This window comes from Nerophis ophidion, linkage group LG14 (genome assembly GCF_033978795.1).
Source record: "Nerophis ophidion isolate RoL-2023_Sa linkage group LG14, RoL_Noph_v1.0, whole genome shotgun sequence".
In the NCBI taxonomy this organism is placed as follows: domain Eukaryota; kingdom Metazoa; phylum Chordata; class Actinopteri; order Syngnathiformes; family Syngnathidae; genus Nerophis; species Nerophis ophidion.
Window position 1 is genome coordinate 8,093,792 of NC_084624.1, and position 24,815 is coordinate 8,118,606.

A 24,815-nucleotide genomic window follows, 5' to 3' on the forward strand; every position below is an offset into this window, starting at 1 on the left:
GAAGAAGCGTCCGCCACGTCACATCACCAGATGATACTCCTCAACTCTCGCGAGATTTGGCTTCCAGGAAGTTCCACGTTCACTGCAATCGCAGGATTTGGATCCCGTTTGCTACACAATTATTTCCATCTTGTGTCGACGAAACAGTGACAAAAATGGTGAGCAACCTCAACTGAAATGTCAACGTGTTTTATCCAGCCTTTCATGCCTGGCTGTGGCAGTTTGTTAGTCAGCAATTCGTTAAAATGTCTAATAACCCACACCTGATGGTAGCTTAGCGGCTAAGCTAGCTAGCCTCCAGACGAGTTTATTATGGCTACGAATTATTGTAATGTTGGCTGTTTTAAATGTTGGCTGTTTTAAAGATTGTTAATGGTGAATGAACTGATGTGAAGTATACAACCCTTTAGATGAAAGCCACATAATGAGCAGTATGGCGCTATTCCCATAGTAAAAGGTTATTTGGCCTTGCTGTTCCATCCATCCATTTACTACCGCTTATTCCCTTTGGGGTCGCTGGTGCCTATCTCAGCTACAATCGGGCGGTAGGCAGCGTACACCCTTGACAAGTCGCCACCTCATCGCAGGACCCTGCTGTTAGTGTCATTAATTGTACGTCAGACATTTCTAAGTAGTGAACATAGCGCTTTACATAGTGAAACCCACCATCTCAGCTACATTTAAACCAGTGTGGGTGGCACTGGGAGCAGGTGGGTGAAGTGTCTAGCCCAAGGACACAACAGCAGTGACTAGGATGGCAGAAGCGGGGATCGAACCCAGAACCCTCAAGTTGCCCCGAGTAACAAAACTTACGTTTAATGTGTTCCAGCCGCTGAGGCTTGACATCAAGCGGAGGCTGACCTCCAGGTCTGACCGAGTGAAGAGTGTGGATCTTCATCCAACGGAACCATGGATGCTGGCTAGTCTGTACAATGGCAGCGTCTGTGTGTGGAACCACGAAACACAGGTGAAACACACATCTAGAATACCACCTCTCAACTGTACACTACTATTGATTATGCACATAGTCAAATAATGCATTGTATTATATATATATTTTATTATATAATACATGCTGTATGTGGCTGATTGCATCAGCTCCGCTCTTTTTAATGTCTCTAATGTCCTTGGTTTTCTATGTTTCTCTCAGTGTTTCCCCCAGAAAATTTGATAGTTAAGGTGGTGTCTCACCAGGCGGATGGACGGGGAAGGAACAGCGTAATTTGGCCTGTTGCCATCACATCTCCATCTCATCGCTGCCACCACAGCCTGGGGGCCAATAGATTACAGACTGTGGTGAAGTAGGCCGGCTTCGTCGCGTGAAGAAGCCTACAATTTTTGGTTGTGTTTTCCGCTCCGTATGCTGAATGGCACTTTATGATATATATCTCGATATTTTTTCCGTAAAGTAAAAACAAAACTCAAAACAGTCCTAATTACCTGAGATACTATGTCACTATTTTGACTTAGTAAATATTGACTTACTAAGACAAATTAATGACTTACTGTAAATAAGCGTTTCCAATAAGCGTTTGAAAAAAAGAGTTAAAAGTGGGGCCACATGCCGACATTTGCTCAACTCATAATGCTTAATTTATTACAGCATTTGGAAAGTTTGTAGGTAATTTTTATTATATAAATATTATATTTTTATCAACATGTTATAGCAGGGACACTGCCATTCAAAACTAGGCTGCGACTGATTAATGTATCTATAGCTGAAAAAATAGTACAATAGCAGTAGGAGAGACTACCATGGAGTTCATGTAGGCTTTATGATGCAGTTAGATTATTATATCAACTATCAGAGACAGAAATACTTCATTTAACATAATGTCCTTTTTTGCTGCTTCAACACAGAAAAAGGTAAAGTAAAATAACTTACATGTTAATTGTAGGTCAATAATGCATGTCTTTCTCTCAGACAGGCAGGGCTTTGCTGTCCGTAACACACACACGCATGCACACACCGCAAAATGAGCTAACGTTACGCTAAAAGCTAATTAGCTTTCACCTAAAGGACCGCGAGCGAGCTGAGCTGCCGCTCATGTTTCTAGAATGTCAACAGGCTTATAGTGATGTTACTAGTAGTTGACTGGGAGATGTTTATTATAATTTGGAGAGAGTCTGCTGCGTTATGCTCCCCTGCTAAACACCTTTCTGCTAACCCGCACCGATTCTCCTCTCTGCCTGCCTCTGCCGTGAACACTGACTCCATGCGCTCTGAATACTCACTGCTGATTGGCTGTTACATGCGCTCTGAATACGCACTGCTGATTGGCTGTTACCGCTCTGCCTGTAACCAATCAGATGGTTGTGTGGGTGGGACAATGCTAGGTGCTGCAGAGACGTACTGACAGAGGCAGAGGCAGTACGAAGCGTAGCAGCTTGTTAAGACTAGTTTAGCACCAAATTATAATATAAATACATTTAATAAAGTTAATTCCAAATAAGGCAACAAGAGAAGTATCCCACACTTCTCTTTTGTAAAGTACATCTGAACAGCCAATATGGGCATCTACATTAACTATATGATTTGCCTGAGAAGCTGGACAGGACAGAAAAAAAAAAGGTTTTAGTTTAGGCGGTGGCTCTTTGTTGTTAAGGTGGCCGCATTAACAAAGCGCTGCGGGAAACCCTGCCTCTTACACACATGTAAGAGGGATGTGTGCTATGGCTATGAGTTGTTTTTTCCCTTAGCTTCAGTCTGGACCCACTCTCCGGGAGCCCAGGCTTTTGTTTCTCACCCCCCCTTGTTAACCTGTATCTCACCTTTTTTGTAAGGAGCACCGGAAGTTGGCAGACCTGTCAGCGATCCTGTTCTGTCTCCCTGTAATGTTTGTCTGATCTTGAATAGGATTGTGCTGAATATTTTAATTTCCCCTCTGGGATTAATAAAGTATTTCTGATTCTGATTCTGATTAAATAATTTGTTGTTTTCATCAGACTCTGGTGAAGACTTTTGAGGTGTGCGACCTTCCTGTCCGAGCATCCAAATTTGTGGCCAGGAAGAATTGGGTCATCACAGGAGCGGTGAGTTTTGTATATTTAAACTATTTGTTCTTTGTTTTTCTCCACAACACCAGCGGATTTCCAAGTGGTCTGTCCCTATATGTAGTCTTATTCACAGGCCTGGGCCAATATACAGTAAGTCAGTTAATCAACTGAAGCAATCAATCAACGTTTATTTGTATAGCCCCTTAATCACGAGTGTCTCAAAGGGCTGCACAAGCCACAGCGACATCATCGGCTCAGAGCCCACATCAGGGCAAGAAAAAAAAAAATCAACCCAATGGGATACAATAAGAAACCTTGGAGGGGACCGCATATGTGGGGACCGGTGCAATGGACGTCGAGTGGATCTAATTAATAGTGTGAGAGTCCAGTCCATAGTGGATCTAACATAATAGTGTAAGAGTCCAGTCCATAGTGGATCTAACATAATAGTGTGAGAGTCCAGTCCATAGTGGATCTAACATAATAGTGTGAGAGTCCAGTCTATAGTGGATCTAACATAATAGTGTAAGAGTCCAGTCCATAGTGGATCTAACATAGTAGTGTGAGAGTCCAGTCCAAAGTGGATCTAACATAATAGTGTGAGAGTCCAGTCTATAGTGGATCTAACATAATAGTGTGAGAGTCCAGTCTAAAGTGGATCTAACATAATAGTGTGAGAGTCCAGTCCATAGTGGATCTAACATAGTAGTGAGAGTCCAGTCCATAGTGGATCTAACATAGTAGTGTGAGAGTCCAGTCCAAAGCGGATCTAACATATTAATGTGAGTCCAGTCTATAGTGGATCTAACATAATATTGTGAGAGTCCATTCTATAGTGGATCTAACATAATAGTGAGAGTCCAGTCTATAGTGAATCTAACATAATAGTGTGAGAGTCCAGTCTATAGTGGCTCTAACAGAATAGTGTGAAAGTCCAGTCTATAGTGAATCTAACATAATAGTGAGAGTCCAGTCCATAGTGAATCTAACTTAACAGTGAGAGTCCAGTCCATAGTGGATCTAACATAATAGTGAGAGTCCAGTCCATAGTGGATCTAACATAATAGTGAGAGTCCAGTCCATAGTGGACCTAACATAATAGTGAGAGTCCAGTCCATAGTGGATCTAATACAATAGTGAGAGTCCAGTCCATAGTGGATCTAACATAATAGTGAGAGTCCAGTCCGTAGTGGATCTAACATAATAGTGAGAGTCCAGTCCGTAGTGGATATAACATAATAGTGAGAGTCCAGTCCATAGTGGATATAACATAATAGTGAGAGTCCAGTTCAGTTGCGGGGGAAATCCCCTTTTTTTTTTTTATGAAAAGGGGATGTTTTTGTCATGAAAAAGGGAGGTTGTTGTGGTTGGTGCACTAATTGTAAGTGTATATTGTGTTTTTTATGTTGATTTAATAAAAAATAAAAATATTCTTTTATTTTTTTATTTATAAAAATGAATAAAAAATTATTCTGCGGCCCGATACCAATCGGGCCACGGCCTGCGGCCCGGTGGTTGGGGACCACTGCTTTAAGTGACAACTGTGTGGTACTACTTTATTTCGGTGTTTGCTTTTCATCCATCTTCCGCTTGTATTCATCGTGTATCTCCTTATGATTCTTGAATTGGTGGGAGATCTAATTGCTCGTATTAAAGGAAGACGTATTGGTTCCTCCTCGCATAACCAACTTTATGCAGTCATTGCAAATTTCCAGTTTTTCAGAGACACTTCAAAATAATCCCAAACCATAGACATGTTGTCGTTAGTCAGTCACTGAGCGAGCTCGCTTATTAGCCACGGCTACAGCACCGGCAACAACACACTCTTGCAACTCCTGTGTTGTGTGTGGGAGAGGGGAGACGCAACTGCTCTGTACTTCTCCGTACGTCCGTGTACCGCTCCCTACTGTGGCGTTTTAAAAAGTCATTAATTTTACTTTTTGAAAACCGGTACCGATAATTTCCGATATTACATTTTAAAGCATTTATCGGCCGATAATATTGGCAAGCCGATATTATTGGACATCTCTAGTTAAAACATACAAGAAATACAAGTGGTATGCATTTGAAAGGATATACTTGCATTATTAATATGCATTAACATTAAATCAGTGGTTAATTTGAAAATGTTGAAAATACTATCGTTTATCATCAATAGTTTGTAAGTCAGTATATCATCAAGCAAAATGTGTAATCGGCCCAGGCCTATTTAGTTGTATACTTCAAGGATTCTTTATTGTCAATTCCTCCATACATGCGGAAGAATGGAGATGCCGTTTCTTTCTGGCCTATACTCGGGACTCTGAGCAAATTTATCAAGCTCGGGGAAAGAGTGGTCACTGCGTCCAAGCACGCCACCAAATAGTCATGAAAATGACACATCAAAGAGAGATGATAGCTGTGTCTCGATTCAGGGTCTGCATCCTCCGGAGGACCCGACCAACGCAGCCTCAAAAGGCTGGACCTTCGGAGGCACCGCCGAAGGATGCGTCACCTGTTTTTAAATGGGACAGTCTAGCCTGCGGAGGATACTTACATTTGAAAGTGTATTCGCTGCCGCTGCTTGTATTTTCCGCCATCGTCAAAAAGATTTGAGTTGAACAAAGGCATGCAAAGCATCTTGGGATACGGGAGGCCACGAAGGATAGTTGCGGTGCATCCTCCGAATACAGTGAAAAAGAGGGCTGCATTTGGAGAAGCTTTCGAATTAGAATGAATCAGGACAATTTTGCGCAGCGTGGTGACGTAAACAGCCTTCAAATTCGCCCTTCGAAGAATGCAGACCCTGAATTGGGACCTACTCAGTGGCCTAGTGGTTAGTGTCCGCCCTGATATGGGTAGGTCGTGAGTTCAAACCCGGCCGAGTCATACTAAAGACTATAAAAATGGGACCTATTACCTCCCTGCTTGGCACTCAGCATCAAGGGTTGGAATTGGGGGTTGAAACACCAAAAATGATTCGCAGGCGCGGCACAGCTGCTGCTCACTTCTCCTCTCATCTCCCAGGGGGTGAACAAGGGTGATGGGTCAAATGCAGAGGACAAATTTCACCACACCTAGTGCACTGCAAAAACTGAAATCTAAGTAAGATTAAATATCTCAAATAAGGATGATATTTGCTTATTTTATGTCTGATAAGATAATTATTCTCACTAAGCAGATTTTATGTTAGTGTTTTTCTTGTTTTAAGGGTTTTGGTCCTAAATGATCTCATTAAGATATTACAGGTTGTAGCTGAGATGTCATGACCTATATTGAGTAAAACATGCTTGAAACTAGGATATCAACTGTTGCAAAGCTGTGTCAACAACACCCACAGGTATAAAAGTACTTTTTTAAAGTAATAATTTCTTTCTTTATGTCAAGATAATGCCACTAGCATTTACTTAATTTAGGAATATTTTTCAACATATTGAGCAAAAAGGTCTCTTTTTTTTTTTTTTTCTAGTGAGAATATACTTATTTTAAGGTATTTTTGATTTATTGAGGTTTTTTAATTTTACTTGTTTTGGAAAGTCTTGACAAGCCAAATTTTCTTGTTCTATTGGCAGATAATTTTGCTTAATTCAAGTAAAATACCCCTCATTTTTGTATTTTTTTTCCCTTGTTTTTGAAGACTGACTTTTTGCAGTGTGTGTGTGTGACAATCATTGGTACTTTAACTTTAACATAAGCTGTTGTCGCCACAAAACAAAAACACACAACTCCTCAGCAGAAGAACTAAAGTGAAACTGAAGTCAAGACAGCACAGACTGATTTTGTACCTCAATGACGAGTGTTACATTTACTGATAAATAAATAAATACTTTAAAAAAACCTTTCGGGATAAATTGTACCGTATTTTTCGGACTATAAGTCGCAGTTTTTTTCATAGTTTGGCCAGGGCTGCGACTTATACTCAGGAGCGACTTATGTGTGAAATTATTAACACACTAGTGTAAAATATCAAATAATTATATAGCTCATTCACGTAAGAGACTAGACGTATAAGAGTTCATGGGATTCAGCGATTAGGAGTGACAGATTGTTTGGTAAAGGTATAGCATGTTCTATATGTTTATAGTTATTTGAATGACTCTTACCATAATATGTTAGGTTAACATACCAGGCATGTTCTCAGTTGGTTATTTATGCCTCATATAACGTACACTTATTCAGCCTGTTGTTCACTATTATTTATTTTAAATTGCCTTTCAAATGTATATTCTTGTTGTTGGCTTTTAACACATTTCCCCCAAAAATGCGACTTATACTCCAGTGCGATGTTTTTTTCCTTCTTTATTATGCATTTTCGGCCGGTGCGACTTATACTCCGCAGCGACTTATACTCTAAAAAAATGCAGAGTATTCTTGGTGTTGGCTTTTAACAAATAAATTTCCCCCCAAAATGCGACTAATACTCCAGTGCGACATATATATGTTTTTTCCCTTCTTTATTATGCATTTTTGGCCGGAGCGACTTATACTCTGAAAAATACTGTACTTGTCACAGTAGTTATAATGCAATATATCTTTTACTCGAATTTAAGTATTTTTATTAAGAATCATTACTTTTTCTATGACTTGTGTGATTTCAACTGCTACATTTTTAAAATATTGTTATATTTATTTATAATCTATTGAGTACTGCTTGCAGAGGCAAATCAATCAACTTGGCCCAGTCACATGACTCCGTTTCACCAATCCAACGTACAAATGTTGGCCACTCTATCTACCGACCTCCTGAATGTATAAGATATTCCACCCTTATGTGACCATTTCTCCCCTCTGGACAGGACGACATGCAGATCCGCGTGTTCAACTACAACACTTTGGAGCGCGTCCACATGTTTGAGGCCCACTCTGACTACATCCGCTGCATTGCTGTCCACCCCACCCAGCCCTACATCCTCACCAGCAGCGGTACGACAATATCCAATCCAGTCCACTTTATTTATGTATAGCACATTTGAAAAGCAGTTTAAGATTCACAAAGTGCTACACAGTAGTTCAAGTGCATGGGATAAAAACCAGACAGTCAAGAACAGGAATCAGTCAACATAAAAAAATACATAAAATAAAAGAAAGAAAATTCACACAACTATTAATTCTATTGACTCAAATCTGCTCGTGCGACCTCAAAATTGAGGCAGAAATATTTCTCCATTGTGGAGCCACTCTAGAGTGAGGCTAATGTGATCATGTTTTCTTGTGCCAGTTAACTTACGAGCTGCAGCATTTTGGACCAATTTCAATCGTGCTGAAATTAAAGCATGAATATGAATCATTTAATTTGTCCCGCATCATACTCACATACTCTGTCCTGTCCGTGTTCAGATGATATGTTGATCAAGCTGTGGGACTGGGAGAAGAAGTGGTCTTGCAGCCAGGTGTTTGAGGGCCACACGCACTATGTCATGCAAATTGTCATCAATCCAAAAGACAACAATCAGTTTGCCAGTGCCTCCTTGGACAGAACCATCAAGGTAGGAAGGAATTCTTACTCCTCACCAACTACAACTTCAGGTCCGAAACAATTGTCTTTAAAATTTGCCTTTAAAGTTGATACTTTTTGTTTAATTTGTAATAGGGCTGGGCGATCCGGCAAAAAAATGTATCACGATTAATTGTTTCATTACATTTGATCTCGATTAATATCACGGTAATTAAAAAAAAAAGTCATATTGTCCCGTGCAGGATTATAGCGAGTATCGTTGCATCCCTACTGTTTACTATTGCAGTATCTTGTAACAAACATCATTGTAATATATGCTCACCATGAATTGATTAACGTGGACCCCGACTTAAAGAAGTTGAAAAACTTATTTGGGTGTTACCATTTAGTGGTCAATTGTACGGAATATGTACTGAACTGTGCAATTTACTAATAAAAGTATCAATCAATCAATTAATCAAAAAAGCTGACAACTTTCATTTTGTTCATATTTATAATTGTGTTTACTAGAGGTGTAACAGTACGGGTAACCCTTGCTACGGTCCTTCCTGGTTTTAGGGCCACGGTTTTGCTTCTTTTTCAGTACATTTTATGTAGTTCTTTTATTTGCTAGTCATCAAAAAGTACATTCTGCAGTAATTAAAGTATCAATGGTGTAGTGAATACTGCAATACTTTTACTTCAAGTTAACATTTACTGAACAACACTTATTACAAATTATTATTTATATTCTTTAATGCCTTGTATACATCAGTGCTTCTCACCAGTACTTTGGTGAACAACAAGCAGTGATCCAGATTAAGGAGTTTTTTCAACTTAAGTTCTGTAGCATATATTGTATACAATTACGTTTTCAGTACAGTTTGAATCTGAGGTACTGTAAAATAATGTCAGAGTTTTAATATTTGCAGACACATAAACAAGAAGTCCGATTGAAAAAATATTTCCATATACAAATGCCTTATTCTGATTAAATTAGTGGGTGTGTTTATTCTTCAAATAAGGACACATAAAACAAGTTTAGTGATTATTTCAGGAACACAATGTTTTTTATCCACAAACTCAAAAATTATTAGAACACAAGTGTCTGTATGCAGAGTTTTTAGTACATGTTATATCAGAGGAGCTTTAATATTTGCTGACACATAAACAAGAAGTCCATCCATCCATCCATTTTCTACCGCTTATTCCCTTTTGGGGTAGCGGGGGGCGCTGGCGCCTATCTCAGCTACAATCGGGCGGAAGGCGGGGTACACCTTAGACAAGTCGCCACCTCATCGCAGGGCCACACAGACAGACAACATTCACACTGACATTCAAACACTAGGGCCAATTTAGTGTTGTCCAATTGAAAAAATATTTACATATACAAATGCCTTATTCTTATTAAATTAGTGGGTGTGTTTATTCTTCAAATAAGGACTAAAAAATCAGTCCATGCAAGTCTGCATTCAGGGCAGGATCAGTGGTGAGCTGCAGCAGATAGTGAAAGTAAAACCTGTCACTAAAGTTGATTCTAATTCTAAATGGTTCAACTTCTATGCTAGTGTTAGTCATATTTCTTTATTTTGTTCTTCTGGGCTGCACTTTGAGCTGCGTGAGAGGAAGAGGCACAACAACATTGTGCAAAAACATTAATTACGTTGTGACTAACCTGACTGTAGTGCAGTGCAACGGGAAGTCGTGCACACACACGGTCACAAGAACTTTCACAAAAACACACTCACATTCACAGACACACACACTGTATCAGGGTCAATAAAGGTGGATTGTTCCGTGCAGGATTATACCGAGCATCGTTGCTCCCCTACAGTTTACTACTGCAATAACTTCTAACAGACAGCTCCGCCATGTTTAATAGGAAAAATATGCTAACTCAAAATAATCGCGATCATATAAACGCCCAGTTCTAATTTGTTGTTTAATTATCAATCTTGTTGGTTGTCAGTAATGCAAGAAAGTAACAACACAATAGGGACTTCTGCATTCTCAGTCATGTCCTTGTGTTGTTTCAGGTTTGGCAGCTGGGTTCTTCATCTCCTAATTTCACTTTGGAAGGCCACGAGAAAGGAGTCAATTGTATTGACTATTACAGTGGAGGAGACAAACCCTATTTGATATCAGGGGCTGATGACCGCCAAGTCAAAATCTGGGACTACCAGGTAAAGTACCTTGTTTCGTCCATTCTATCACTCTTCATACTTTATTTCTAATGATGGCAATGTATTTGTGATTACTGACTTTATATATATATATATATATATATGTAATAGACAGAATAAGCCTTGATTGTGACTCAGGTTTCAGCAGTAAACAAGTACCGTCATTTCCAGGCTACAGAGTGCACTTAATTTAAAAACAACTTTTATTTTGTATTAAAGCTGGGCAATATGGCCTTTTTTTAATATGTCTATTTTTAGGCCATGTCACGATACACCATATATATCTCGATATTTTGCCTTGGACTTGAATTAACACTTGATGCATATAATCACAGCAGTATGATGATTCTAGGTGTCTACATGAAACAATTATTGTTCATACTGCATTAATTAATGCTACTTTTAAACAACTAAGTCAATTGACCAAAAGTGTATTTATTAAACAGTTACTAAACAGTGGCACAAACATTGTCATTTCAGAACAGAACGTGCAAGATTGTCATGGGCTTTTTAAAACAAGCTATGAGTTTACTTTTGTGCATGATGTCACTAAGATGACATATCAAAACAACACTAAATTAAGGTGTACTTTTTGTACAGAACGTCACTACAATAGTTTAAAACCAATAAAGTGCATTTTTGTGCAAGATGTCACACAAGATATTTCAATAACTGTCAAATAAAAATGAGCTGCATAATAGGAAATCAAATCGCTATGTGGTAGGTTCCTGCGGACGTAATCTTCTGTTGTTCACTAGTTTGTTCATACGGTGTTGATGTGGAAATGGTTGCTTGGGCATTTTGTGGGTGTAGCACTGAACAGAGATGTTGACATGCAGAGTAAGCACTCTTCATTCTCTAGCGGGTCACTTTTCAAATGATGCTACATATTAGCAGTAATGCTACTTTTTGTAGCAACGCTTTTGCCCCACACTTGACAAATTACGGTTGTCTGTTCGACATATTCCCACTTGAAGCCAAACCACCGCCAGACGATGGACCCGTGCTGTTTTTCTTGGGAATTAATTCTTCCTTCATTTGTTACCAGATTCGCACCTTCTTTCTCTCGTATTACCACTCGCACCACAGCTAACGTTACCCATGCTGCTACCGCTCTGCTCCGTGAGGGCGTATACGTATGCGACGTATGTAAGAAGGTGCGCTTGCTGTCTGTGAGAAGGAGAGACAAGAAAGTGAAAAAAGCCTGTAGTGTAATGCCCGCAGCTAAAAGCAATTGCGTGAGAACGTATACTCAAATATCACGATAGTCATTTTCTATATCGCACAGAGACAAACCTGCGATATATCTGTATATCGATCGCCCAGCCCTCTCCATTTAGCTCTTCAACTGATGGAATCATATAGTGCTCTAAAATCTCTACAAGTGTCTGACTTGGGCTATGGAAAAGAAGCACTGGACAGTTGCAGAGTGGTCCAGTCCTGTTTTCAGACGAAAGAAAGTTTTCTATTTCATTCGGAAGTCAGGGCGCTAGAGTCTGGAGGAAGGCTGGAGAGGAGCAAAATCCAAGTTGTTTGAAATCCAGTGTGAAGTTCCCAAAGTCAGCAATAGTTTGGGGAGCCATGTCAGCTGCTGGTGTTGGTGCACTGTGTTTCATCAAGTCCAGAGTCAATGAATCTGTGTACCAAGAGATTTTAGAGCACTACATGCTTCCATCTGTTGAAAAGTTCTATGGAGATTATTTCACTTTCCTGTAAGATCTGGCACCTGCCCACAGTGCCAAAACCAGCAGTAACTGGTGTACTGACCATGGCATTACTGTCCTAGATTGGCCTGCCAACTCCCCTGACCTAAACCCCATTGAGAATTTGTGGGGTATTGTGAAGAAAAAGCTGACAGACACCAGACCCGATAATGCAAATGAGCTAAAGGCCGCTATTGAAGCATCCTGGGCATCCATAACACCTCAGCAATGCCACAGGCTGATTGACTCCATGCAACGCCACATTGATGCAATAATCCGTGCAAAAGGCTTCCCAACCAAGTACTGAGTGCATTAATTGACATTTTCAAATGTTAGATTTTGTTTTGCTGTTATAAATCCTTTTTTTATTTACTTGGTCTGAGGAAATATTCAATTTTTTTTAGATCGGATTTTTGAGTTTTCTTAAGCTCTATGCCATAATCAGCAATATTAAAATAATAAAAGGCTTGCAATATTTCAGTTGATGTGTAATGAATCCAGAATGTATGGCATTTTTGTTTGTTTAGTTGCATTACAGAAAATAAAGAACTTTATCACAATATTCTAGTCCTATACATCTATCATATACATAAGCAGTCAAAAACACTGCTTGAGTTGTTAAAACTAACAATCTCTGTGTTCTAGAACAAAACTTGTGTTCAGACGTTGGAAGGCCATGCCCAGAATGTTTCCTGTGTAAGTTTCCACCCAGAGCTGCCAATCATCATCACCGGGTCAGAGGATGGTGAGCTGGAAAATCTCCTGTGTTCTTTTTAATTCGATCTCAGCATTAGTATAACCTAACCCTTTCCTCATTTAGGGACGGTACGTATTTGGCACTCTAGCACTTACCGCCTGGAGAGCACCTTAAACTATGGCATGGAACGAGTGTGGTGCGTGTGCGGCCTCAGGGGCTCAAACAATGTAGCACTGGGTTATGATGAAGGCAGCATCATTATCAAAGTGAGTACAATGCATAATTTTGAATAATTAAATGCCTTAGCAGTGAATTTACACGATCTTTATACATACAAAATGAAACTTCTCTGCTTGTTTACTCTAAGGTGGGCCGTGAAGAGCCGGCCATGTCAATGGACACCAGCGGGAAAATAATTTGGGCTAAGCACAGTGAAATCCAGCAGGCCAACTTGAAGGCAATGGGAGATGCGGAAATCAAGGATGGAGAGAGGCTCCCATTGGCTGTGAAAGACATGGGCAGCTGTGAAATATACCCTCAAACGATCCAGCATAACCCCAATGGGAGGTATGCTTGTAGCGACAAGTGCACAAACCAGCAAAGCTGTCCAATTAACTGCGTCTCATTGTGAGCTGTCGTTGGTAGGTTTGTGGTGGTGTGTGGCGACGGTGAGTACATCATCTATACTGCCATGGCGCTGAGGAACAAGAGCTTTGGCTCCGCACAGGAATTTGTTTGGGCTCATGACTCATCAGAGTAAGTTTGGAGTCCTCCTGAGATTCCACTGTCAGTTATGTTGCATGTCAAGGAAAATACTGAATTGTTTTATTTTTTAAACTTATATCATCGATAATAAACCAAGTTTTTCCTTATCAGATATGCCATTCGAGAAAGCAACAGTGTCGTCAAACTCTATAAGAATTTCAAAGAGAAGAAATCTTTTAAGCCTGACTTTGGAGCTGAAGGTAAGTAAGACAATGTTTCTATTAAAGGGGTTATTAAAGTAGGACATGATGTGTATGGTTATCAAATCTGCAGGGATCTATGGAGGTTTCTTGCTCGGTGTGAGGTCGGTGAATGGTCTGGCATTTTATGACTGGGAGAACACGGAACTTATCCGCCGGATCGAGATCCAACCCAAACACGTAAGACTTGTCCGACTTTTCTCTTCCTGGTGTAAACTTGTTTACTGATCATTTACTCTTGCAGTATTGCATGTGAACTCCTTTCTGCTTTACCAATGTTGAAACTCACCTTTGTTTCTCTCATTCTGTTTTCATGCCTGCAGATCTTCTGGTCAGACTCTGGTGAGTTGGTGTGCATCGCGACAGAGGAGTCTTTCTTCATTCTTAGATACCTGTCAGAAAAAGTCGCTGCCTCGCAAGAAAACAACGAGGGAATGACAGAGGACGGCATCGAGGACGCATTTGAGGTTTGGGTCTGGTTTTGCCTGCATTTCTCCCTGTTAGCCAAAATGGACTAAGTTTATAGTGGATTTCCTCTCTGTTCAGGTCCAGGGAGAGATCCAGGAGATTGTGAAAACTGGACTTTGGGTTGGCGACTGCTTCATTTACACGAGCTCTGTGAACAGACTCAACTACTTTGTCGGAGGAGAGATTGTTACTATTGCTCACCTGGACAGGTCAGATATTTGTATTACATTCCTTAAAGCTTTACAGTCAAGACAATATTCTTAGCTGTTAATATTTCTATTCTCTGTACAGAACCATGTATTTACTTGGTTACATACCCAAAGATGACCGTCTCTACCTGGGGGACAAGGAGCTCAACATCGTCAGCTACTCCCTGCTGGTCTCCGTTTTAGAGTACCAGACTGCTGTCATGAGGAGGGACTTTAGCATGGCCGACAAGGTTCTTCCCACAATTCCAAAAGAGCAAAGAACCAGAGTGGCCCATTTCTTGGAGAAACAGGTCAGCACTGGATGTGTGCTTTGTCATTACTGATTCCTAGCTTTCTTTTTTGCTAACAGCATATTTATGTTTTTTTCCGGCTCCACAGGGTTTCAAGCAGCAGGCGTTAGCTGTGTCCACAGACCCTGAGCACAGGTTTGAGCTGGCCTTGCAGCTGGGAGAGTTGAAGATTGCTTACCAGCTGGCTGTGGAGGCAGAGGTAGAGTCATTCAGCTGCATTCTCACCTCAATACACACTTCCAACTTTAGTTCATGTTGTCATGTCCCACAAGCTTATGGCAAAATCAGCAATCACTCCCTTCGATTTCGGGACAAAACTAGCACATCTTTCCTTCACGATGCTAGAAAGCTGTTGCAGCGATTACCCACCCCTTATTTTCACAGGATGTGAAACGGTGGAAAAATGTCATCGCCGTGGTAACGGACACTTGGTTTTTATTCAATTCATAGTGTCTATTTTGTCGCCGCAACAACTCTGTTCTATTTAGCTAAAATCTGCTTGTGTTGGACAGGAAGTCATGCCCAAACACTAAATCATCCAGTTCACTTTTAAAAGAAAATAGTCCGGTTCCAGAGGGGAACGTCACCGTTTTTAAATTTAGAATTTTAAATTTCATGTTTGGGAAGGTGTAATTTGCTATATGCGTGTTGATCGTCATGCTGTCATTTGTACTACTACTAATAATAATAATCACCATTATAGGTTGATTGACTGATTGATAATGTGGCAATCAATCAATGTTTATTCATATAGCCCTAAATCACAAATGTCTCAAAGGACTGCACAAACCATTACGACTACGACATCCTTGGAAGAACCCACAAAAGGGCAAGGAAAACTCCCACCCAGTGGGCAGGGAGAATTCACATCCAGTGGGACGCCAGTGACAAAGCTGACTATGAGAAACCTTGGAGAGGACCTCAGATGTGGGCAACCCCCCCCCCCCCCCCCTCTAGGGGACCGAAAACAATGGATGTCGAGCGGGTCTAACATGATACTGTGAAAGTTCAATCCATGGTGGCTCCAACACAGCCGCGAGAGTTCAGTTCAAAGCGGATCCAAGACAGCAGCGAGAGTCCCGTCCACAGGAAACCATCCCAAGCGGAGGCGGATCAGCAGCGTAGAGATGTCCCCAACCGATACACAGGCGAGCGGTCCATCCTGGGTCCCGACGAGCGGTCCATCCTGGGTCTCGACTCTGGACAGCCAGTACTTCATCTATGGTCATCGGAAAGTGTTAGGTGACCCACATTTCTTTAGTAGGCCTACGTGTCGATGAAGATCAATACAACTATTTAAGGAAAGTAAATTGCGTAATCCTTTTGTATTAATAAATGTATTGCAGTAACAATGGGAATGTTTTCATTCAATTCATGAACTAACATTCTAACAAACAGCTTTGTGCCCATTGATGTTCTTCCTGTTCACTTGAAAATGCAGACTCTCCTATAAGCTAGCTCTGATCCAGCTGAGACATTTCTCATAGTTTGTCATCAGTTTTGGAAATGGAGACTTTTGCTCCGTCCAATCTCTCCGGATATTGTTATATCCCATGCTCACCTAAGAACCATTTTTTCTAATTAAAACGCCAATTCTACTGTTTTTTTGTGATTTTCTTCTGTTTGACATACGGTCTGAAGCCCAAATTTGATATATTTCCCTTTCAGTCGGAGCAAAAGTGGAAGCAGTTGGCAGAACTCGCCATAAGCAAGTGCCAGTTCAGCCTGGCCCAGGAGTGTCTGCATCATGCGCAGGACTACGGCGGCCTGCTCCTCCTCGCCACAGCCTCTGGTAACGCCACCATGGTGGGCAAGCTGGCTGAAGGTGCAGAGAGGGACGGCAAGAACAACGTGGCCTTCATGACCTACTTCCTGCAGGGCAAGTAAGTACCACACGTGACTGACGGAGTAGAAGCTGAGTTGTGCAGGCCTCATCACCACGACTGTTCTACCATTTATCCACACAGACTGGATCAATGCTTGGAGCTTCTGATCAGAACTAATCGTCTGCCCGAAGCTGCTTTTCTGGCTCGCACTTACCTGCCCAGCCAGGTGTCCCGTGTGGTCAAACTGTGGAGGGAAAGCTTGGCCAAAGTCAACCAGAAGGTAAATTCCACATGTGGTTTAGTAATCCATTAAAACAGAATTAAGTAACAGATAAAATGGTGTGACTTGAGGTTGCCATATCTGGCATTCTCTTTTCTCTATTGGGGGACATGTTTTTGCTCAATTCCTGGATGAAACGGCATTAACTCGGGCTGCACGATTTTTAGAAAACACCTAATTGCGATTTTTATATCTTATACATAAAAATGCATACAATTGTGAAAATAAGGAGAAGGAAGACATGTTACTTTCAGACTGTCAGTCAACACATTCTTGTCTCAAGCTGCCACACATCAGAACGATAATAATACATTTTACTTATAAGACGCCTTTCTGTACAAAATCAAAACAATTGGATAAAAACAACAACAATAAAAGATGAATAAGCAGTCAGGATTAGGTGTGTTTTGAGTCCAGACTCTTGACTTGGAAGAAGGGTGAGACAGAGGACTTGCCGAGAGTAACGGACAAGCTGTTGGTTTTGGCCAGAATAGATTTTGTACCTACAAGTAAGATTTCAGTTGTATTACTATTGAGTTGAAGGAGATTGGATGAGAACCACTGCTGGAGTTCACTAAGGCAGTCTGTAAGGGAGGAAGGAGGAATAGAAGCAGTTGGTGAATGAATTGATTAACGTGGACCCAGACTTAAACAAGTTGAAAAACTTATTGGGGTGTTACCATTTAGTGGTCAATTGTACGGAATATGTACTGTACTGTGCAATCTACTAATAAAAGTATCAATCAATCAATCAATGGTTTGGTTGAGATGTAGAACTGGGTGTCATCCGCAAAACAGTGAAAATTTATTTTAAATTTACGGTAAGAAACTCTCAATTGCTTATGCCAGATATTAAAAGTTTTTTAAGTAAAGTATTAATTACTTTCCCTTGTAATTAATTACATTTATTAAAGAGTAATTTGGTTAGTAATTCAATTACTTTTTGGGTAAAGTAACGACTAACTATAATTACTTTTTTTAAAATAATTTGCAGAACACTAGAAATGAGAAGAAGAAACGTGACTCAACAATTCTGGTTGGCGAACATGTCTGACAATGAAATGTTGGCCACGGTGGAGAAAGGGGGAAAAAAAATGTGATAACTTGTTAGCACTAATTAAAAGCTTGATGTGAATAATGGTGCAGCCTTAACATTACTTCATATCTATTTGTTGTTTGAACTTCTCTGCATCCTAGGCTGCTGACTCCTTAGCTGATCCCACAGAGTATGAAAACCTGTTCCCTGGTCTGAAAGAAGCCTTCGCAGCGGAGCATTTCCTCAGAGAAACTTGCTTAGGCAGCAGACCTGCCAAAGACTATCCCCTGGTCACAGTGAGTTGTTACACCACACAACAGGACTGCAGCTTTCATATTTTCAACTTTATTATGTGTTTTTTTACAGCTAAATGAAGACCGGAATATTTTAGAGGAGGCTGAAGGATACGAGCTCAAAGAAACTTCTCCTCATGAGGTTTGTTGACATTGTCCATCCACTAGGGTGCCACATCTTCAGCACTACACTAGAACCTCAACTTAGGAGCTTAATTGGTTCTGTGACAGAGTTTTTAACTCAAAACATCATCCATTTAATGGAATTTAAATTAATTTAATTGTCAAAACAGCACAGTTTTAACAACTAACATGCCTTTTAAAATACATTTTCTACAAAAATTGTATAAGAAATATACAATAGAACATACTACAAACTACAGTAGTTTTATGAAGGAATGTACACATGTACCTTGGAAAGTGGACTTCTACGGTATCTCCTTCCAGCTGTTTCTCTGTCAAACACACAATCAGCAGCTTCTACACATTTTTATTGATAAATGTCTGCCGTTTAGATAAATGGGTTGTACTTGTATAGCGCTTTTAGCGCTTTTACACTACTTCCACACTTACCCATTCACACACACATTCACACACTGATGGAGGGAGCTGCCATGGCGTTAAAATCATTCTACTTCAGTATGTTGCAGAGTAGCATCGATACACCCAAACTGACTTGCCAAGTCGGTCATGTTTTGATGGTTTCTTTCTTTAATTCAATGTGTACAGGGTTTCCCCTTGATGTAATTGAATGTGGCGCACCGCCACAGCATTTTAATTACCGCCACACCTTGAAAATACGTTTAGTTTTTTACTTGAAAACAAATTAAAGGAATATATTGTAGTGCCCTAAAGTCTGCTGTTATTTTTAACTTTTATTACCAATCTCATGATAACAAACGGCACGATTTCAACAGGTTTTACCTCCCGCGAAAACACCTTTGTCTCGTGAGTCCGTGCTTCCCTCGACACACAACAACACTTCCTCATTCTCCACAAATCACCTTTCAGACACGGATGGTGTGTTTGCAAACATGGGAAAAACTAACATCAAATCCAAACCACACAAACATAAAACATTTTCATTAGCTGGTCGGTACAGTATGAATTGATATATATATATATAGTCTATTATTTACACACTATTTACAAGTGATGTACCGAAAACTTGACCATGGAAAAAGACTTTGATCACTGAAAACGGAAGTAAACAAAACACACACCATTGTCTGGAGCCTTGTCAGCATGTCTGTGATGTGGACGTAGTTTTTATATATATATATTGCAGATATACCCGCGGACAGACATCTACAAAATGTGCAAATATTAGGAGGACAGTGGCTGCTTAGAAGAACAGAAAGTGAAACTAGAGCAAGAGTGACGTCATGTGGTTTGTGCAGCCCTTTGAGACACTAGTGATTTAGGGCTATATAAATAATCATTGATTGATCGATTGATGCTCGCTGCATCCTCTTTAGTCAGCGACATGGAGGGACAGAAGTAGTCTCTCAACACCAGTACATTCTATAATAACACCAGAAGAAGAAGCTACATTTGTTGCTAGTTGTTAGTCATTAAAAGTCTGTAAACACTTGAAAACAATCTCAACAAAGTACTTTGTACAAAAAGCAGCAACACATAAAAATATGGCCAAATGATAAAAATATATATGTTAATACTAATAACAGATGTTATAAATGTATGTATACATTTGTTGAGCCTTTTTAAAGAAAATCATACAGTAGCTAATTATGCAAATGACTCTGTCATGACCCCGCCCATAACCACGCCCCCACAGGCATCTTGGCAGTGCAGGTATCATCCACGGTCCTTCACTCACTTTCTTCCTTGCCATGGTTGGAAACAAAGCTGTAACACCAGCGAGTAAAAGAGATGTTTTGGCGGAGAGAGCCATGAAAGCCAAATATTTTAAAAACGTATTTCCGTGAGAGGGCTTCACGGTGGAAGAGGGGTTAGTGCGTCTGCCTCACAATACGAAGCTCCTGCAGTCCTGGGTTCAAATCCAGACTCGGGATCTTTCTGTGTGGAGTTTGCATGTTCTCCCCGTGAATGCGTGGGTTCCCTCCGGGTACTCCGGCTTCCTCCCACTTCCAAAGACATGCACCTGGGGATAGGTTGATTGGCAACACTAAATTGGCCCTAGTGTGTGAATGTGAGTGTGAATGTTGTCTGTCTATCTGTGTTGGCCCTGCCAACGATGAGGTGGCGACTTGTCCAGGGTGTACCCTGCCTTCCGCCCGATTGTAGCTGAGATAGGCGCCAGCGCCCCCCGCGACCCCGAAAGGGAATAAGCGGTAGAAAATGGATGGATGAATTTCCGTGAGAGCCATATAACATTTTGGTAATACTTTGATATGGGGAACATATTCACCATGAATTAGTTGCTTATTAACATGCAAATTCGTAACATATTGGCTCTTAATTAGTCATTTTTAATAGGGATGTCCCGATCCGATACTGATATCGGAAATCGGTCCGATATTAGCCAAAAAAGTGAATATCGGATTTTATCGGACTGAATCTAAAAACTCCTATATAAGCGCTCCGATATAAGCTGTCCATTTTCCGCTGCAGCACTTCTATAATAGGTGACTGGTTTGATCACACTCCAACACAGTAGGTGGCGGCAATGCCCCTTAATTAACGTTGGTGGCGGCCGCAGAAGAAGAGCGTCTCTGATCCAGCACGCACAGCCCACGTGATCACAACGACAACGCGTGTGCTCAGCAAAGTGTAGTGATGTCGGCTGTGTGGAAGTATTTTAACTCACAGCATGCCGAAATGCTTATCTTCTTAAAAAAAAATCTCCACATTATGCTCGGACTGCGGAAAGTGGAGAAGGAGGAGGAGGAGTAGTAAGGGTAGTCAGCACTGACTGATTATTATTTGTTTTATGCTCTTGTTATTAGAGTGATATGTTTATTGTGTTTACACTATTCTTCAGTGAAGACTAAGAGTAATTACTACATTGTTTTGGGCATAGTCAGTCAGTGAAACTGGAGCTGTGAACTCTTAATTTAGAGCAGTTGGACAGTGGACAATATTGTGTTGTTTTTGTGGTTTTTGTCCCTGCCCACAGTTGTTTCCAACATATGCTGACAGTAAAAAAAATAACTGAAGTGAACTTGAATTGTTTGCACTTTAAAACGTTTTTTTTTTTTTTTAATTGGATTTATTTAGGTTATTTTTCAGGGTCTTCTAATTTATTTTTAATTTATTCTTTTCAATTGTATAATTATGTTGGTATTAGTGGTTATTTTGCACTTTAAATATAACATTTAGTTTTTATTGGATTTGTTGAGGTAATACTTAAAATTTATGTAACCAATTGGTTAATAATAAATGGGTCAGTTTTTCCTATACCTACTCTTGCTGACTATTGTTTTCTGTTTGAACTACAACATCAGTAACAGTAACATCACTTTATCAAGCCTTTTCGAACATTCTACAAAACAAAATAAGGAATAAATAAATGTATGATTCGTGCCTATATCGTATCGAATTGATATCGGTATCGGCAAATACTCAAGGCTACAATATCGGTATCGTATCGGAAGTGAAAAAGTTGTATCGGGACATCCCTAATTTTTAAGTACTTATTGTCTTTTTCTGCATGGACGTATTTTACAAGCAGTAAGCCATTAACTAAGAGTCTTCCCTTATAACCTCAGAATTATTGCTTATTAGTAACCCTAACCCTTACATGGTCCCCTAATGTCCAAATAACTCTTAAGTCTTTGTTACTTAGAATATGTTCCCCGTACTAAAGTGTTACCAATATTTTTTAACACTGAATACAACTAAATGTGCACATTTTTAAGTTAGACTAACATTTTTAGAGTATAATATATTCTTTTTAATAACATTGTTATTCTGAAGCTAACAAATGATAAATGAAATACATCTTACCGTTAATGCGACTTCTTGGATGGATGGAATAAAATGCATGAGAATGTTTTTAATTTTGAACGTTATTTTTAACACTGTGATTACCAGCGGAATAATTTATTATTTATTGTGTTAAGCAATGTCAGATAAGATTTATCTGAGAGCCAGATGCAGTCATCAAAAGAGCCACATCTGACTCTAGAGCCGCAGGTTCCCTACCCCTGTTTTAGGGGATTGTTGAGGCATTTGTTAGGCCATTTAATGGCGGGGATGTTTGTAACTCAAATGTAGGCTTTAAGCATCACAATTAGTCGAGACGCAGCTCTTACCTCAAAATACTTTTAAGTTGAGGTAGCATGTCTGTATCTTTCAGTGTCATTAAGGCAATAAAATCAATGCTTTAACCGTCGTTATTGATCTGATTATGTTTATGACATTAAGCTGAAAATGACTGCAATGCATTCGGAGCACTTTGTCTTAGCGTGCTATTTACGCTAGCTGTATGTACATTTGAAACTAGATACCCACATTTGATGCGAAACAAACACTTACCAATCGACGGATTTAAGTTGCTCCAGTGTCACAAGATGCGAAAGTCCTGATCGTTTGGTCCGCACATTTTACCGGCGATGCTAATAAGGCAGCCATGCTATGGGCCACTTCATTAGGTACACCCACGCTATGGCCGAATAGCGTCAATAGCTTCAATTTCATTTTCGCTATCTGCCTCCATACTCCGACCATCTGTTTCAATACATGCGTAATCTGTTGAATCGTTTAAGCCGCTGAAATCCGGGTCTGAATCCGAGCTAATGTTGCTATATCTTGCTGTGCTAACCGCCATGTTGTTTGTATTGGCAGCACTGTATGACATCACATCGCAAATAGCGAAAATCAAGAACTTTAAAGCTTTATTTAGGGATATTCCGGGACCGGTAAAATGTTGAAAAAAACTTCAATAAATACAACAAGCCACTGGGAACTGATTTTTACTGTTTTTAACCCTTTTGAAATTGTGATAATGTTCCCCTTTAAGGCAATAAAATCAATGTTTTAACCATCGTTATTGATCTGATTATGTTTATGACATTAAGCTGAAAATGACGGCAATGCATTTGGAGAAGTTTGTCTTAGCGTGGACAAGCTGCAGAAGCAAACATGTCCATATGGAAGACACAAACATGGGATATTTGTGTACTTAAAACAACAAAACAACTACACACTTGTCTTGAAATAACACATCAGTAAAAGAAAAGTTTCTGAATGTTTGAGGGAACATCAACATCATGTCAAAGATGTTTCATAAACATGAGAAGTACTCATGTAGTCACTTATTACTTGGTCTCTGTCATGCTAAATATTGTTACACATTAAAAATTAATTATATTTAATAATGATTAATCTGATTTATTTTGTTTGACATCATTAATAATAATGAAAAATGTCAATTGTCATTTCAGGAGCCTGAAGAGTCTCCCTTAGTGTCCGTGGTTCCTCAAGTGGCAGAGGAGTCCTTGGCCAAGCCTTCAGAGCCAGAACCAGAACCTGCCCCCCAACAGGATCAGGAGGAAACCCCTTCCATTTCCCAGGTGGAACAGGAGAAGGTGGATTTGGTAAGTCTCCTTTTTAGTCGGTATTGACTTTCTGCTTTGTTCACTGATGTAAAGAAGAAGTCAATGTATTGATGCACAGACTCTAGATGAGCTGGATGTAGACCTGGACAACATGGAGCTGGATGACATCTACACCTCAGACCTCAACCTGGACGAGGACTTTCTAGACGACTAGACAGTTTATTCCATTGTACGTAAATATAATATTGTCCACGACTACAGAGTAAAAGTCATGTTTTATTCTCGGAGGAATGCTAAACCTCACCTCCATTTTGTGCAGCATTTATTGATTGTTGGACATCTTCCACTTTATTGCAAGGAGCGACGCGTTATGTTAATTTGATGAAGAATCACCGTTCAATAAACGGCGGTTTCTGTACATATTCAACTTTGACTTCATTCCATATTCAAGTGAAGGCTGGGTGAGTGGGAGGAAGTACTTCAGCTCATGTTGGTGTGTACAATTTAGACTTGTCTCAGCTTAAAACCACAACATGTTGATAAAAACTTCTTAATGCCATTTTGTATTGTATGAAACTGGTCTTACCTGTATTTGTGTAAGAAGACCACGCACCTGTCCCCCTTTAGGAAGTTGTTAACTCTGGAAAAGTCCTTATTTTCTTAGTTAATCACATCTGACTGCTGATTGGTCAGCTGCTGTCAATCATTGTCATGTTGACAAGAGAGCAGGCCCAGAAAGCCAATCAGTGAGCATGTAGGCGGTCCAAAGGGACAAGTTTCAACCTGAGTGGCCACTTTCCACCTGGCACTAGTGTTTGACTTGTCTCCATTCAATAGTGCAACCTTATTTTTGGATGTTAAAAAATGCACGGGACAAAAACTGCTTTTTGGACAAAGTGCAGGAGACAGTACATTTCTGCTGTACTTTTGCCCACATGTTTTTGTGTTAATTAAAGATGTTTTTTTTCATGA

At 40.0% G+C, this 24,815-nt stretch overlaps 1 protein-coding gene across 1 annotated transcript; it reads left to right on the top strand.

Moving 5' to 3' along the window:
• Window positions 1-24,815, top strand: LOC133568065 (coatomer subunit beta'). The gene is made up of 22 exons (XM_061919774.1): window positions 1-158; window positions 830-967; window positions 2,947-3,033; window positions 7,773-7,899; window positions 8,314-8,462; window positions 10,447-10,593; window positions 12,942-13,041; window positions 13,117-13,259; window positions 13,361-13,560; window positions 13,639-13,749; window positions 13,870-13,958; window positions 14,032-14,138; window positions 14,282-14,425; window positions 14,505-14,635; window positions 14,718-14,925; window positions 15,014-15,124; window positions 16,594-16,808; window positions 16,893-17,031; window positions 18,229-18,363; window positions 18,434-18,502; window positions 23,730-23,882; window positions 23,962-24,815. Exons 1-22 carry the CDS (start codon window positions 156-158, stop codon window positions 24,055-24,057), a joined length of 2,802 nt encoding a protein of 933 aa, XP_061775758.1. The 5' UTR covers window positions 1-155; the 3' UTR covers window positions 24,058-24,815.

What these genes read in the sequence shown, in the direction of transcription:
- LOC133568065 (XM_061919774.1), top strand. An exon ending in CATCACCGGGTCAGAGGATG is followed by an intron (nt 13,042 to 13,116) that starts GTGAGCTGGAAA and finishes TTCCTCATTTAG; the next exon opens with GGACGGTACGTATTTGGCAC. An exon ending in AACAGGAGAAGGTGGATTTG is followed by an intron (nt 23,883 to 23,961) that starts GTAAGTCTCCTT and finishes ATTGATGCACAG; the next exon opens with ACTCTAGATGAGCTGGATGT.